The sequence below is a fragment of the Gnatocerus cornutus genome, chromosome 8, assembly GCF_029298725.1.
Source record: "Gnatocerus cornutus isolate USDA-ARS CGAHR chromosome 8, icGnaCorn1.1, whole genome shotgun sequence".
NCBI classification, from domain to species: Eukaryota; Metazoa; Arthropoda; class Insecta; order Coleoptera; family Tenebrionidae; genus Gnatocerus; species Gnatocerus cornutus.
Genome location: NC_142240.1, coordinates 2,606,565 through 2,623,319, shown reverse-complemented (window position 1 = coordinate 2,623,319; position 16,755 = coordinate 2,606,565). Strand labels below are relative to the sequence as shown.

At 37.0% G+C, this 16,755-nt stretch overlaps 1 protein-coding gene across 1 annotated transcript; it reads left to right on the top strand.

Annotated features, from left to right (window-relative positions):
• Positions 1–256: 256 nt before the first annotated feature.
• LOC148169375 (uncharacterized) lies at positions 257–946 on the top strand. The gene is made up of 4 exons (XM_088043476.1): positions 257–273; positions 325–328; positions 406–806; positions 862–946. Exons 1-4 carry the CDS (start codon positions 257–259, stop codon positions 944–946), a joined length of 507 nt encoding a protein of 168 aa, XP_087899602.1.
• The last annotated feature ends 15,809 nt before the right edge of the window (positions 947–16,755 follow it).

The window sequence follows — 16,755 nt, the reverse complement described above, 5'->3', positions numbered from 1 at the left end:
CCTTTGAATTTGTTCAATTGCACAACCAAACTAAAATCAGAGCTAAGATGTTGAAATTTTAAATTATTCTACTCATGGTTCCAACCAGGTAAAAATCTCTAGAAAACACTGGTGAGTGGTGAGTAAAAGTAAAATCACTAAAAACTGACAGTTGACACTCTGTGGTTGTTGACACATAATAACGAACATAATAAATTGTTAGGTCTTAACGTTCTTTATTTTTTTATCCACAATAGCTTTCTGTAACTTGAGCAACATGGAGTACGATTATCGGTAAGTAATATTGAAATATGTTACACAATTATCATTTTGAATTTCATATAGTGAGGTTGGGTCAATTATCGCGTGATTATTTTTTGCTTGTATAACTTGCATTTTTTATTATATCTTTTTAATGTTTTCGAGCCATCACCGGCTTTGACCCAAGCATTAAGAGAACTGCAAATTCTTCAAACAAAAAGAAGGAAAATGGCTGAAGTAGTTACCAGAATAATTGGAGATGGTGAAATAACCATAGAGTATCCAAACGTAGTAAAAACATTTACAGGAGCTGTGACTATCGTAAAATCACAGGATTCATGTCAATTTGAAGTACGTTCCAACGGCGTAACAGATGTGGTGGTTAAATGGGCAGAAGTGGTATGTTGTAATGTATTCGAAAAGACAATTAGTTTACAATTCAACACAGACTATTTCTGGGAAAAATGTATTGTCAAATTTTTTAAAAAGTCACAGGTTGATCTTTTTATATCCTTACTACCAGCCATTAAAAAACCTGCGTCCAGATACAGTGATTCAACTGCTAGGTAAGAAAGCTAAACATTAGTTTAAACTCAGTTATTTCTAACATCTTCTTTGCAGTTCCGACACTGATTATAACGATTCGGGCAACGAGAAAACCCACCTATTTTCCCAAAATAACCCACAAACTTCCGATGATTTCTAAGAATTATAAACTTTGTAATCTGGTTATCATTAATAAATAAGTTTTTGCATAGGACAAAATCCTTAAAATGTTGCTTTTTAGATATAGCTTTAAAAACAGGGCTGTACAAACTTCAAAACGGTAAAATCTTCGAAAAATGTAAATTTTTAAAAAAGTTATCTTACAGGGTATATTTACTAAAAAATTGAAGTGTTCTGAAGGGGTTTACTAGGAAAAAAAGTCTTTAACACAGGGCAAAATTCCTAATTTTGAGTGTTTTTGAAAGGGCAAGAGGCCTATTCTTGAACCGCACGAGATGAGTCGCATACGAGTTGCCACCGGTGACTTGACGCGAACGCTAAATTCGCACGCTCGAGTCCGAGCGAAAGCCGTATTTTTGAACCGTGCGAATCGAGACGTATAGGATTTCGAGCCGTATTCTTGAACCGTTCGAGTTGAGACGTATACGAGTCGTATACGAGTTGCCACCGGTGACTTGACGCGAACGCTAAATCCGCACGCTCGAGTCCGAACGAAAGCCGTATTTTTGAACAGTACGAATCGAGACGTATAGGATTTCATCGGTCTTCATCGGACTCGCTTGAGCGTTCACGTCAAGCCACCGCTGACAACGCGTGTACTACTCGTATACGTCTCAACTCGAACGGTTCAAGAATACGGCTCTTCACCGGTCTTGATCGAACTCGCTTGAGCGTTCGCGTCAAGTCACGGGTGGGAACGCGTATACGACTCGTATACGTCTCAACTAGAACGGTTTAAGAATACGGCTCAATTCGCTTCGCTCATGAGGACTTTGTCCGAATTTGTTTGGACAAAACCGTATTCATATGTGTGGTGAAATGGTCCAACAGAAAAACAGGGTTAAAAGACGAATTTTAAGTGTTTTTAAAAGGGGAATTTGTTTGTACGAAACCGTATTCACGTTTGATAAAACAGGATATATTTCTTACAATTTTGACTTTTTAAAAAAATGTTAATTTTAAAATATACCTTAAAAACGGGAGTCTTTTCACAATTTTTCTGTTTTTCTGTTAACCCTTGAAAATCGGGGTGTTTTCCTTAAAAAGTAGCTGCATTCTCAAGGGGCCATATTAGTAGTAATAAGTATTAAAATTTGTAGAAAAAATCTACTCATTACTAACTTAATAGTCGTAGATAATAGTATATTACGCGACGTGTGGGGTAAGAAACCAATTACGCACGAGTTGAAAAATGGTGTGCGAGGCAAAGCCTATATTACTATACTATAGTAATTTAACTTTTTTTTAGTGATGGGACCTGGATTCATTTGGACGATTTTGTGAATTCGCAAAACAGGCGAATATTTTTTTTTAAGAAACGATAAATGCAGAACGGTACCAACGTCTCATCCTCGAGGAGTTTATAAACCAACTGGATGATGAAGAATCAACTAATCTTCGATTCTACAAGACATAGAGCTAATGAACGATCATCGTTACTAGACTTAGTGCTAACAACTGACTCGAACTTGCTTAATTCAATTGAAATTTCAAATCCTGTAGGAATATCAGATCACTCAGTCATCAAATTTGACGTTCAAATGCTTCTTTACTCGTCCAGTAAATTTAAAGAATTTAACTATACAAAAATCAATTATGATAAAGTCAACAAAGAAATTCAGAATTATGATTGGAACGTCTTAAACGGCCTCTCAGTTCAAAATCAATGGACTCAGTTTTCATTAATTATACAATCATTTATCAATTTACACTCAACAATTTGTTTAAAAAAAATTAATGTAAAAAAAACATGGATTAACGCTGATTTAATAAAAGAAATTAATTACAAAAGAAAACTTTGAAAAAAATATAAACAAAACCAAACCGAATACAACCTGCTGCAACACCGGTCCTTCTCTGACAATCTAAAATCAGAAATAAAAAATGCAAAAGCCAATTACGAACATTCTTTGCTAGACAGACAAAAATCGTTCTATTCATATGTTAAAAAACACATTGGAAGTAAGGTTTCAATTCCTCTTGTGCGAAAGCCCGACGGAAACATTTCTTCAAACTTTAATGAAACTGCTGACATTTTGGTCGAAACATTTGCTAAAACATATAACTCACAAACCTTCAATAATCACATTAATTCCTTACCTTCATGGAAAGCTAAATATTTGTCACAAGTTGATTTTACTGCAGAAATTGTAAAGCCATATCTAAACGAACTTTCTGAAGACACTGCGCCCGGTCCAGATCAAAATATTTCAGAAAAACTCTTGAAACACTGCGCTTCATCGTTGTCTAAGCCACTGTCTGTTATAATGACATCATCAATGGTCGAAGGTATTTTGCCCGATCAATGGCTTAAAGCGACAGTTACTCCGTTGTACAAATCAGGAGATAAGCTGGATTCAAATAATTACAGACCTGTAAGTCTTACTTCAGTAAGCTGTAAGGTTATAGAAAAAATAATAGTTAAGAAATTGCTCATGCACATGGAAAAAAACAATTTAATACCAAAACATCAACATGGATTTTTACCAGGCAGATCAGTTGTGACAAATTTATTGGTTTCTACAAACATTTGGTCCAAAATAATTGATAGTGGTCAACCATTTGACATAATTTGCCTAGATTTTAGCAAAGCTTTCGTCAAGGTGCTGCACAAATTATTAATACAAAAAATGTATAGCTATGGTGTCGATGGTTACTTGCTAAGATGGATTGAAGCCTTTTTAACAAATCGAAAATTCTGTGTTAAAGTTGGAAAAAGTTTATCTACTTACAAATCTGTCTTGAGTGGTGTTCCGCAGGGTTCCGTTTTAGGACCAATTTTGTTTATATTTTACACTAGAGACTTACTCATTGAGCTTGATGAATGTTATTCGGCTTATGCAGATGACATTAAGTTATTTGCAAATCCACTGGAAGTTAAATTACAAAATAAATTGTCTCTTATTGAAAACTGGTGTCTAATTTGGAAAATCCCATTAAATTTGTCAAAATGCTGTGTTCTACATTGTGGCAACCGTAACCCTAAAATAAAATATATAATTAACAAAACACCATTGGAAGTCAAGACATGTCAAAAAGACCTAGGTATAATTATCACAGACACATTGAGTTGGAGCAACCAATGTTTGACCGCTGTAGGCAGAGCCAGGAGAATATTGTTTATGCTTAAACATGTCTTTACAAATCCATCCACTCAACTGGTTTCTGCGCTATACACAACATATATTCGTCCACATTTGGAGTTTGCGATTTCGGTTTGGCGTCCACATCTGATTAATGATAAGAAATTATTAGAGCGCGTCCAACATGAAGTTACACGATGGCCGAAGCAAACAAGACATTTAAATTACCAAGAAAGACTAAAATTACTTAACATACCTGAGCTAGATGCAAGATTTGATAGAGCTGACCTTATCCAGATGCTTAGAATTACGCACGATTTATATCCAGTCAAACCTAATGAATTTCTAGCATTTGCTTTAGACGCTAGATTGCGTGGACATTCATTTAAATTGCAAAAAGAAAAATTTAATTCTTCCTTACGATAAAATTTTTTCACCAACAGAACCTTCTCTTTATGGAATGGAATTTCTGATATTATAGTTTCAGCTGATTCAGTGTATAAATTTAAAAAACAATTTGATCAATCAAACTCGCGGTAAAAATTGGACAAATTTGCGATATAGGTTTCCTTCGCAATTAATCTCCTTTAATAATAATAATAATAATAATTTTAGAACGGGTACTTTCAGCAGGACAATTCAACTCCGCATGCGGAAAAACCTCAGAGAGTTTTTCGACCACCGGTTGATTTCAACTTATTTGTATCCTCCAAGATCACCGAAACTTTTACCTTTAGATTATTTTCTATTTGGTCTCATTAAAAATTCTGTTGTTAAGAACCCAGCATCAAAGAATGAAAGATTCCTCTGCAGGGCCTCGATTTGATCTTTCCCAACTTGGTACCAATTACATTACATCCAGCTCTAAAGATCTACTTATTGTTCGACTCGGCCGATCAGAAAATGGAATTCATTGGCATGCTTAATTTGTGAGCTAAAAAAACGGTAAACTGTCATTATTAACTACCAAATTATCAGTTGTGAGTAATTTAACAGCTTTTTTAAAGATGCCTATGTCTTAGGACTCTCGTTCTTCTTAGTTTTGGCTTTAAGTTCGTTTCGGTTTTTCGAGAATTTTTGTTCATTTTTTCGTACATCAAACAGTTGCATGTCGGCAATCAACAATACTACTTTCATTATTAACTAGTAGTAGATAATGAATTTATTAGTGGCCACTAGGGGAGAAAATCAACTTTTCGGGTCAAAAGCAACATAGATAATGATACATTTTCAAGCTAGTAGTAAAAAAAGTTGTTTATAATGTTACGGCCGAACCGCACTGGGATGGAAGCCCAAAATCAGTCCACGACTGCGTGGTGGTCTCGTATCACAACGCAGGGGTCTTTCACCCTAACCAACACCACGACCAAATAGTGAAGACCGTTAACATGAAGAACAAGATAGCTGTCACCGGTCGGAAATACGTCAAAAGAGCGGGCGACAATGACCTTTAACGTCTTTGTTTACAATTTCCTAACCTCCATAAAAGTGGTAACCAATACTTCGGATATCTCGATTGTCTGACACTAATCCCTACAGATGTTCTACTCCAAAAAAAAACCACAAGCAGACCTCGGGATAAACCTTGCACACAAACGAAGCGAAACAAAGCTTAAACCTAAACTTGAACCTAAAGCCTAACCCTAAACAAAACCTAAACAAAACAAGAATGGACAACCTCCGAAGGAACGGGTGGATTAAAACACTCCACCGACCCCACTAAGTCGGCTTCAACGCGCCGTATCCTCCCAACTCAACCCTATCCAAAATGAAAACGTAACAATAAACGTGTTACATTGTGATAATGTATTTCGTAATGTGCTGAAATGGCCCAATAGATGAAACTGAGCAAAAAGGCGAATTTTAACTTTTATCAATAGGTCAGGTCAGTAGCAGATTTGTTAAATAAATGGTGTACTGTAGGGGCCTACTAGAACAAACTTTAAAATAGTGTACAATCTTTGACAAATGTTTATTTTAAAATTACTTTAAAAACAGAGCAAAATGACTAAAAAACAAAGTGTTCTGAAAGGGCCTTCTTAGTAATGACAACAACAGCTATAGTTGGTAAAATATTTTGTAACTACTTTTTCTCAAATTGAATTTGCACGGGAAACTTACCGATGGACTTTATCTCTTGTATTTCTAAATACAACCAATACATCAAGCTCAAAAACAGAAGCCGATTCTGTACGTCCACTCCCTATCAACTTGAAAACTATTGCGAAAATAACTTTCCACCGTTGCTCAACCGTAAAACCGATTGACCTGCTCAATTAAACAGTTACAAAAGACCCAAGGCCTGACTAGAAATAAGAATCTTTACAACTGTTTAGTGGAGACAAAAACTTGGCTTGATAAACATTATTGTGAATCTGCTCCACAAGTTCAACTATAAAATATTGGTTTGCTAAATTTCGTCGTGGCCGTACGAGCACAAATGATGGTGAGCGTTGTGGTCGTCCTAAGGATGCAGTTATACCAGAAAACACCAAAAAAATACCCAAAATTGTGAAGAAGAGATCGCAACAAAAAAGAACTTTTGCGACGGTATGTTACTGTTGATAAAACATGGATTCACTATTAAACACCAGAATCTAATAAACAGACTGCCGAGTGATTGGCACCAGGCGAAACCCGGACTAGGTGTGCAAAAACGTAAGTCTGCGGATAAGATGATGTCGGTTTAAAACTTGTTTCTTCTTGTTTAACTCACAATTCTCCCAAATTCAAGTATTGTTCGTAATTATTTTTATAGTTGTAAACTTTATTCTTCTTTTATCAGTTAATGTATTTTGTATACTACAGTTAGTATTTAACTAAGCGCACAGTTTCTTCTTTCTCTGTCGATCACGTTCGATTTTAGATAATCCATTTTAAGCTCATTAAAGTGGCTCTAGAACTTAAATATAAATTGGCGTTACACCCTGTCACTGTGTTAAACACCATGTTAAAATAGGACGACGACTTTGAACTTTTTTTACTAGAAAAAGACAGAAGATACAGTTCAAAAGCTTATTGAAAAAAAGGTAATCCATATCAATTTGTTAATTCATATATCATCTTATTACCATTTCTTATTAGAACTGTCCGAAAACAGAGACCTTATAATTTGTACCTGATTTTATTATTTATTATTTTTGTTATTATTTAGTTATTTTCGAAAAAAAAAACCAGCGACCAACTTAAGAGCTGTATGCCTAAAGAAGGTGGCAGACTCGCAGTTCTAAACTTTAGCAAAAAAAATATCGCGGGAAAAGACCAAAGTCACAAAAATATTTTGTTTCAACGGTTATAAAAAATGCAAATATATAGACAGGAAAGATGTAGGTTCTTTAGGAGAAGAGGATAACCTTATAGAAAGTGAATCGATTTGTAACGAAAAAGAGAAAAAGCACGTTTAAGTAAAAACTAACCAAGGCAGGTTAAGAGAAAAATAATTTTATCGAAATTTGCCAGAAAATATAAAATTTTAGAAAAGGGAAAAGCACTTTAATGGTAAATCATCAAAAGAAACGATAGACCATTTGTATTTTGAACTATGACACTTAGAACACAACATCGTCGTCACCAAATTGACCACAAAGCTCACAAGGTTAAAATTTTTTGTAGCAACGACTCTGAGAAGTTTCAAACATACCTTTAACACTAGCTTCTGCTGTGACCTTAACGCTGCAGGAAAATACGCCTTACAAATCCTACAGTTTTGAAGAACTGCATCTGGTCATTCAAAATACATATGTAATTAGCGATGAAGGTGAATCAATATGGTAATGATGACGGAGTTAACGATCTAACACAAACCTTCTGAATACAGAAGTATCTTTACAAAATAGTGACAACAACGTCATATCTACAGTATTCATTAACGAAAACAAACATCGCATATTCACTGAAATTGTAGAAGAATCTCTGATAGAAAATTATACAAATGACATTGTAAATTGGAATAATTTCAGTGAAGATGATGTCATTCAAGTTGACTTTTTTTAAAACCCACTGCTCTCTCAAGAAGGTATTGCAAAAATTACCCGAAGAAAGGGCCAACTCATATCAGTTTTTTCAAACTTAGCATTTGTTTCAAATTACAGTACTACTGCTCAATGGAGAAGCTGAAAAAGCTGTTGATACTGGTGGAGTATTTCGTGACATATTGTATAAGTTTTGGTCATCTTAGTATGAAAGATGTACTACTGGTACTCAATATTCTATACTTCATTGGGTGTGGCAAATATCCGATAACTGGCTATCCATGAAGGTTATTGACCACAAGATATGAAACGAATAGTATTGAAGAGCAAGCCAAAATATACAAAGTAATATTTTCGTATAAACTCGTAAATTCCATTTTCGATTGTCTTTACTTCTGAAAAATATGTTTTCTATTTCGCGTTCATAATGAAGATATTTCGATACGCGTTTGAGCGTATTTCGGTATCGTAATGGACCAATCCCGTGCCAATATTTCCAGGAACTTATATTTTTCTTAGGTTTGCAGCAGACAAACCGTCAACCTGCCGTCAACGTTGACAACTTAGATTTTGGTTTTGATAAACCATGATAAATCGAGCAATACACTATTATTTCTTGTTGTACTTGGCTTAATAATTCATCGGAGAAAAACTCTTTGGATGCAAGAGAACCATCATGATCATGATCAACATCTTTGCTCTCTTGACTCCCTTGCGCTCCGGTAACCTCAAAACGTCACACCTAGCAAACTGACTGAAATTGGATTTGGCTACTTCAAAATTTTTTCCCGAACATTTTGTTAATGCCAACTACCCTAAAATTCCCTAGATTTCGAAATCAAGTTTTTTCGTTTAAAATAAGGCGAAATAGAAAATATAGCGAATGATACTTGTTCATAATGCATTTTGCCGCACTTACTACTCGCTGCGCTCGTCGTGTCTTAAAAACGTGCGTGCGGCGAAATGTTAATTTGAAACGCGTTTCATAATATACTATATCTTCATGTTAGTCCCAGATCCTTCAATTGTTGAGAACCAAAAATTTTTTACCCCACCCACACCAAAAAACTGATGTACCAAAATACAAAATAACAACACGTACATTTTTCCACTTTCGAACTACTAAAATCTTACGGAAAATACGAAAAATTATTCACTCAATTATTCACACAGATAATAGTTTAGACCACGACCAGCTGTATTTTGCCTTGTTTACACGAGCTTAAGGCTCGTTCGCACTAGGCCAGTAATTTAGTCGAGTGGCGAGTAATTTATTAACTAAACATGTGCGAACCACAAAAATTTAGTCGAGTAGTTTAGTAAATGATTTAGTTAAGTCAATCCATTTATTTCTATTTTTTTTCGCGAGTAGCAACCCCCACCACCGTCCACTATCGTACTAAATTAAACATTTAACCAGTTCGAACATGTTGCTTTTAGTCGAGTTCATTAGTCATATGTTCTGCTGGTATCAACATGTTCCGTAGGGGCGAGGACACAACATTTAAATTTGTAACAAAATATCTCGCACATGAGTGTTTGTGGAACATAAAGTCTCCCATATATAAGAAATAAAGACATAAAACAATCCGCATATTTGAACATTCAAAATTCTATGGGAATTTCTAGTTTTGGAGAAGAAGAGATAAAATCAAAAACATCATCTTATTTAGTTTTTTGCGCTGTATCTTGTTCATTTTGATTTCGACTCACTACTCACTAAACTTGTGTAATGTGATCAGTTTTTGGCCAGTTGCTTTCAATTTAGTTACTAAATTGCGAGTTACTCGACTAAATTACTGGCCTAGTGCAAACGACCCTTGAGAAGCTTAGTGACAAGTAACTAGTAACCGTTTACACGTAGTGTTTAGGAAAACGTGTTACCGGCAAAATTCACGATGAATGATCGTCGCCTTATTTTGAAAAGTGCTTTCAAAAAATATTCGAACATAATTTTGTCCTCTAGGAGGTTCGGGGTACTTACCAACTTCTGCTAGCAAGGCTTCAGAGGAGGTGAAGGTGCATCAGCAATGTTGCTCAATTTTTTAATAAACGTTTTTTATCGCTGGTACTTTATTTCATTATTTATGATTAGTGGGGATTGGTGTTGGCAATATCTAGTGTAACAGTGCGAAATTTGTGCTCCGTGATTTTACCCAAAATCTGGGCGGTTTTGAGCAGAAAATTTCACAAGCAGTGGGAACAAAAGTCACAATAACAAAAAGTACCAGGTAGTGTCCGTTTGGTGAAGGGTCTGGCGAGGCGGCAGTATAGAGGTAAAATAGAATTAAAGAAGAAAATAAAACAGCCGACGCTAGCAGTTCAAAACTATCGATACGTAACCAGGTCAAATCCGGTTAAACGTCAAAGCAAATAGGCAACACAAAAAACACCAAAGCCAAGTGAGGAGTGCAAACAATTTAATAACAACAATGGATAAAATTACGGAAGTGCTTAAGCAATTAAACAATAGCATGGACGGACTGAAAAATGAGGTTCAGGAGATTAACAAAAAAATGGAACTGGTTCTTCAAGAAATTGGTTTCGTAAAAGCAGACATTCAAAAAGAAAGAAGAAAATTAATACTAATATTCAAGGAAGAGAAAGAGAAAGGACACAAAGCACAATTAAAATACAACCAACTCATTGTAAATAACAAAGTTTATAGGGGAGCAAACAGAGACGAAAATGAACAAGGACCTAGTAGTGTAAATCCAATGGAAAACAGGGGAAAAAATAAGAGAAGCGTCAGGTCAGGTCAGGTCAGAGAGAAGAGTTGGCGGACCACGTAAGAAAACTCACGGGGATCTGCAGTAAGGTCCAGGAACGCTTAGAGAAAGCCTACCATCAGAGCGCCAGGCGATACAATATACGCACGCGACCGGTCGCTCTAGAGCTGGGCCAGGTCGTCTGGAAGCGAAACTATGTTCTATCTAATGCCGGAGATAACTTCGCCGTTGGGTTGGCACCCAAGTTCGTCAAATGTGTCGTCACAAAGAAAGTGACCCCGAATGTGTATGAGTTGGCAGAATTCGGGAGCAACCGTAGACTCGGACAATGGCACGTCAGTGACTTAAAATTAGATAAATCATCGTCGTAAAGCTCACTCCTCCCGGAAGCTACGTAGTTTCCTATGATACTGGTTAGATTTTGTGTTTAGTTTATGAAAGGTCCCCTAGCGGGGCTTTCATTCTTTTAGGAAGGGGGACGTGTTACGTTTTCATTTTAGTTAGGGTTGAGTTGGGAGGGCACGGCGCGTTGAAGCCGACTTAGTGGGGTCGGTGGAGCGTTTTAATCCACCCGTTCTTTCTGTGTTTGTCATTCATTTCGTTTAGGTTCAGGCTTTAGGTTCAAGTTCAGGTTTTAGGTTTCGCTTCTTGTGTGTGCAGGGTGTATCCCGAGGTCTGCTTGTGGGCGACTCAGACCTCATTTTTGGTATCATGATTTTTGCATTTTAAGGCCCTTTGTCTTGTGTTAGGTTGTCCAGTCATTTTATAATAGAACATCGGTAGGGATTAGTGTCAGACACTAGGGAAATCCCAAGTATTCGTTACCACTTTAAGGGAGGTTAGGCAATTGTAAACAAAGACGTTAAAGATCATTGTCGCGCGCTCTTTTGACGTAGTTCCGATCGGGGATAGCCATCTTGTTCTTTATGTTAACGGTCTTGACTATTTGGTCGTGGTGCTGAGAGGTCGAGTGTTGGTGGCGGAAGTAGTTAGGGGTGGGTCTCTAGTGTTAGTTAGGGTGGAAGAGCCCTGCGTTGTGATACGAGACCACCAGGCAGTCGTGGGCTGATTTTGGGCTTCCGGCCACCCAAGTTTCTTGGTCCAGCACGTGTTAGAGGACCACGCGTTTCGGCGATTAGGGCTCTGACTCGAAGCCGCCCCTCATCTTTGAAGCCGCCCACCATCTGAGGCTTCTTCTTGCTTCTTCCTTTTTCCCTGGTTGTACCGATGGCCTAGTTCCGACCTAGGAGCCGGTTTCCGGTTGGGGACCTCCCGTCGAGTCCGTCGGCGTTCGGAGAGCAAGCGGAGTAAAGCAGATCTAGCGCCAGGGGGAATCATCACCACCACGCCATCGCTCTCCGTGGGACACGTCCTAGGACGGGCTGAGTAACCCCCAGTTTTTCGTCAAGTAGTTCTTAGTCTTCTCTTCCGCCTGTGGGAGAGTTTCAGGTTTCTTCCTGCTTCACAGAGGAAGCCTTAATTAAGTAGAATTGTTATAGCGATAGGGTAGAGTAACTTTGGTATTTAGGTAGCGAGGTTAAGTTTCTCACCGCGTGACGTCGTCCGCTCTTAGTAAACTCGACTTCTGTCGTTGCGTGCTTTGGCCGTCTCCGAGTAATCCTGTGTTGCGCGATCGTCGGCTCCGGAACTTTTCAGCGCTGAAACCTACGGTTCACCGGCGGATCTAACCTTTTTTTCGTTCCCGGTCAACACGGTTCAAGGTCGGACGTCAGCTGTTACCAAAGGCGTCTCGTGACGTGGGAATTTAATTCCGGTGGTTGAGACCTTCAGTCGTAACCCCCGTTTTACTTGCTTGGTTCGGCCCTCGGTCTTTTGATTTGCATTGTTTAGACCTTGTCGGCGTGGCCGTTTTTCTTCTTTTTTTTGCTAGTACTGTTTCAGTTTATTTCACCACTCCCGGAGTCATTTAGTGGTTTATCTCCGGAAGTCAGTGTGTGTGGAAAATAAATTCTTTCTTCTTTCTTTGCCTTCCCCTTACCTGCCCCATCTTCGTGAGCTGGCCGGTGCAACGCCAGGGCCATCCCGGTACGGTCGTGTTCTCTAGTTCTCGGGTCTCGTGTCCGCTATTTTAAGCAGTATGACTGCCAGAGAAAGATCAGCTGCAAATTATCCGAATACTTGAAACAACCAATTACCCTGGTTCCTTGGTTGTGAACCTGAAGAGGAAATAGACAACGCCAAGACGTTTTTTCTACGCTGGTGTTTCAAAGACAGTAGAGGACATCATACCCCTGAAGCAAAATATCCAACCATCGTGTGTACGGAAGGTCTACTATAAATTGAAAGACCGAACTCCAGATTATGTTGGACCAGGTGAAGGCGTCACCAGAAAACGAGGACGAATTAAAGAAGTTATTTTATAATATAACTAAAAATGTTTTTTGGATTAATGTAGCGCGCAAGACCTACACGTATGATAAGGTGTATGCAATTGTGGAATATGTTCCTAATGCTTGCGTCTGTCCTGTTCAGGATTTTGACGAGCCCGCAAATCTACTTTGTATGCGGGACTCGATTACAGAGGTATCAAGGAATCTGTACGGAATGAAATTATAATTTACGGTTTGGCCGTAACAAAGGACGTGGGTGTCCTACCGTTGCAGAAAATGGGGTCAGTGCCAGTAATCCGAGCCGCTATCCAGCGATGGGGCAGGGGGCGAAACTCCCCCGGTAAGTTAGTCCATTATAAATGATAAACGCCCATAAGGCAGGTCGCAATATGTTTTGTTGCGAGAGTTCCGTGACTGTCCAGTTGAGCTAAGCCCGGACCTGACTAGATAAGGGTGTTCCGGAAGGGGTGACTCAAGTAGCATTGTGTTGGTAGTTAGAAGTACCCTTTCAAGGAAAGAAAATGAGTACAACCCTGTAATGAGAGTTGGTTTCGTAAACTCAGTGTTTAAGCGTAAAAAATCAATTTACACAAGTGGCAAAAGATATCTTTTTTAACATTGATCGTGGTTAAAAAAATGTGGGTTTTGCAGTGCCAAATTGTTCAAATTTGGATTATTTTGAGTTAAATTTTTTTTATTCTTTGTCAGTGGATTCTTCAAAAGTGTTGTGCTGAGACCAAAGTTTTAAAATATGTTTTCTTTACGGATGAAACTAAATGGCATTGTCCAATGGAGAGCATTTGATCATTTTTCGTAATAGCTTCAGGTATAACTTTTTCATTATTTGGTCTCTAAATAAAATTTCAATTTGATTCACAAAACAAATTGAGAGTCACCTTACAAACCAGTCGAAATAAAGATTGGCTCTTTTGAGGGTCTAATTTATATCAAACAAATTAATTTTTCGCAATAGCCACCTTTGAAAATGATGTTTTTAAATCCAGCAATTAAGCTAAAGTTAAACAAGTATGATAAGTTGATAAGAAGCGAGCGTAAACGTGTTTTGTTCGAACGGTTTTTATAGTCTTTGGGAAACAGTTGTTGAATTCAGTGCCATAAGCGACGAATTACGGGTAATTCAAGGGGATTTTGCCCCATTCGAATTTCGATTTTTCTGCAGAATCATAATCTACAAGGGTGTCTGAAATTGGAGTTAAAATCTTTGCACTTTATTCGGGTACACCCTGTATAGGTGTCCCAAAACGCTCTCATTTCCTTTAATGAGCGAATATCAAGACAATTTTAGATGTCGACCTGATCATAAAAGGACTACTGGGCGAAGAAGTTGTTTTAGGCTAAACACCTATTTTTAATAGCAATTGTGAGTGATTTGATCTTAACCCATCTTTAACCTTTTTTATTATAATAACAGGTTCAACAATAAAAATTCAGCCTGATAAATTCATTGACGACTCAAATAATAACGACTGTAAAACAGTCATAAATATATTATATTCTTAAAGAACAAAGGAATAACAACGAATGTTCCTCATTGCAAATGATGATAAAAAAAGTAAATTATAACTCAAAACATTTTTTAGAATCAATAAATAATAATCAGGTAGTGGATCAAAATGGTGAGTCGTCAGTCTCCTTAATTGTTTTAAATTTTTAGTTAAAATATCACAACTGTAGATTTCGAGACTATTGGTCCACTTGTTTCAACATCAAGTACCACTAAGACGCAACTGTTAGTAACTGGTCCGGGTACACTCCTAGTATGCTGCAACAACCTAGGCATAAAAAACTACATCCAAGTCGAAAAAAGCGCGGAACCGAAACTTTGCCCAAAAGAAACAACATCAGCGAAATCTTAATTCACGAGAAAACTAATTTGTAGGTCTTTAAAAGGAAACATTTTTGGAAGGACACGAATCAGAAAAGCGTACTTTAAGACTGCTGTTGGAGCAAGAACAAGCGAAGAAAATAGTCTAAACTAATTTCTTGAAACATGTTTGTCCTGACCTGACCTGAGCTGACCTGACTTGACCGATCTCTGGAGCAAATGTGCATCCTAGAAGAAGTGGCCAATGAGAGAAATAAGAGGATGAAGGTGCAATTCTGTCAAAAGAAAGTCAGGGAGGAGTCATGCTTGTATTATAATGAAGTCGAGGCGATGAAAACGCATCCGAAAATCACAAATCTCAACGTTCTAGACATAGAAATGCTCACATGGTAAAGAAGCTGTAGATAGTATGGGAGACACAATTAAACGTATCGTTCACAGAAAAGCAATCAACAATTCTGCAAGAGATTTCTTCTTGAAGGCAAAAAATCTATTAATAAGGGTGGCATTTTTCAGCACGACAAATAATATGAAATTAACGATTGAAACAATTGCAAAATCGACCAAATTATCAGTTGCAAGACACTATTTATATAGAACGACAAAATGAAAGATTGAACGACGTGAAATTTTATTTCCCAGTAAAATAAAAAAAAATCGGGCGGCAAGTTATATTTATCAAGACAATAAAAATATTCCCCAGGCAATTAATTTATTTCACCTGGTTGATTAATAACATCAACGACAGAATGCAACAATGACAGACTAAACAATTTTTTAACGACATAAATTTTAATTTCTCGACAGGCACAGCAGAACGACAAAATAAAAACAGCAAACGGCCGAACGTTAGGAGATAGAAAAAAACTCAAAATCAGACAAACAAATTTTTAAAATATCTTGCACGACAGAATGTAACAAAGTAACTACTTTCTTCTAGCGGACTGCTAGCAGAACAGAAGAATGTGCAAGAATCTCAGAATGACGATATTACCGCTGAAGAGTTGACGTTCAAAGATGTCGATAAAAATTTTGAAAATATTGATAAGTTTAAACAAATTTCCAATTCTATTTGGTGTATTAATATTAACACCAAAAATTTAGAAAGATCTTCGTGCACTTGCCCATTTTTTTTGAAAATTTTTATGTGCAAAAATGCCCTAGGTTTGCAGATTCGATTAAGGGCTGTGGTTGTATGCAGCAAAGCAAGTGCCGAGAAGGCAAAAACGCAAAAGAGGGAGACCATCGAAGACCAAGAAGGCACCTATTCTGGAGTAAAAATCTAGTTTTTGTTTTGTAGTTTCTTATATTTTGTTTTCTAGAAAGATATTTATAAAGAATTTATTTTATGTTCATTTTTTTTTAGAAAGTTTGTATTTTTTTACTTATCGTTCTTAAATAAAAATATAATATTTTTTTTTCGAATTTGCCGCTTTAATAGGCAATTTAATAGGCCCATTAGAGTACTCAATTCGGAGTCGTTTATAGGTATCTATAAAAGAACTCAAAGTAAGAAAATTTCTTTTTTAAGAATTGGCAGAACTAATTAGTCTGACTGTCACCTGTTTCCTGTCACGTTCTTGGTCAATTTGAATTTTACGATTCGTGTTTAATAAATTGCTGGGTGAATAAAAAATGAATCAATATAATTGAATTGTCCTTTGCGGCCAACAATAACTGTACCTAAATATAATAGATGTGAATCCTGGCTGTTAGGTTAGGTTACGTTTTATATTAAAATTCAGTGACAGTGAAACTCAATAAATGTCAAATTTTAAATTGAATTTGAAAATCCAGTGGCAAGTCGTG

Excerpts from the sequence above, each read along its gene's own strand:
- LOC148169375 (XM_088043476.1), top strand. Across the intron at positions 807-861 it reads TACAGTGATTCAACTGCTAG|TTCCGACACTGATTATAACG; the intron begins GTAAGAAAGCTA and ends TCTTCTTTGCAG.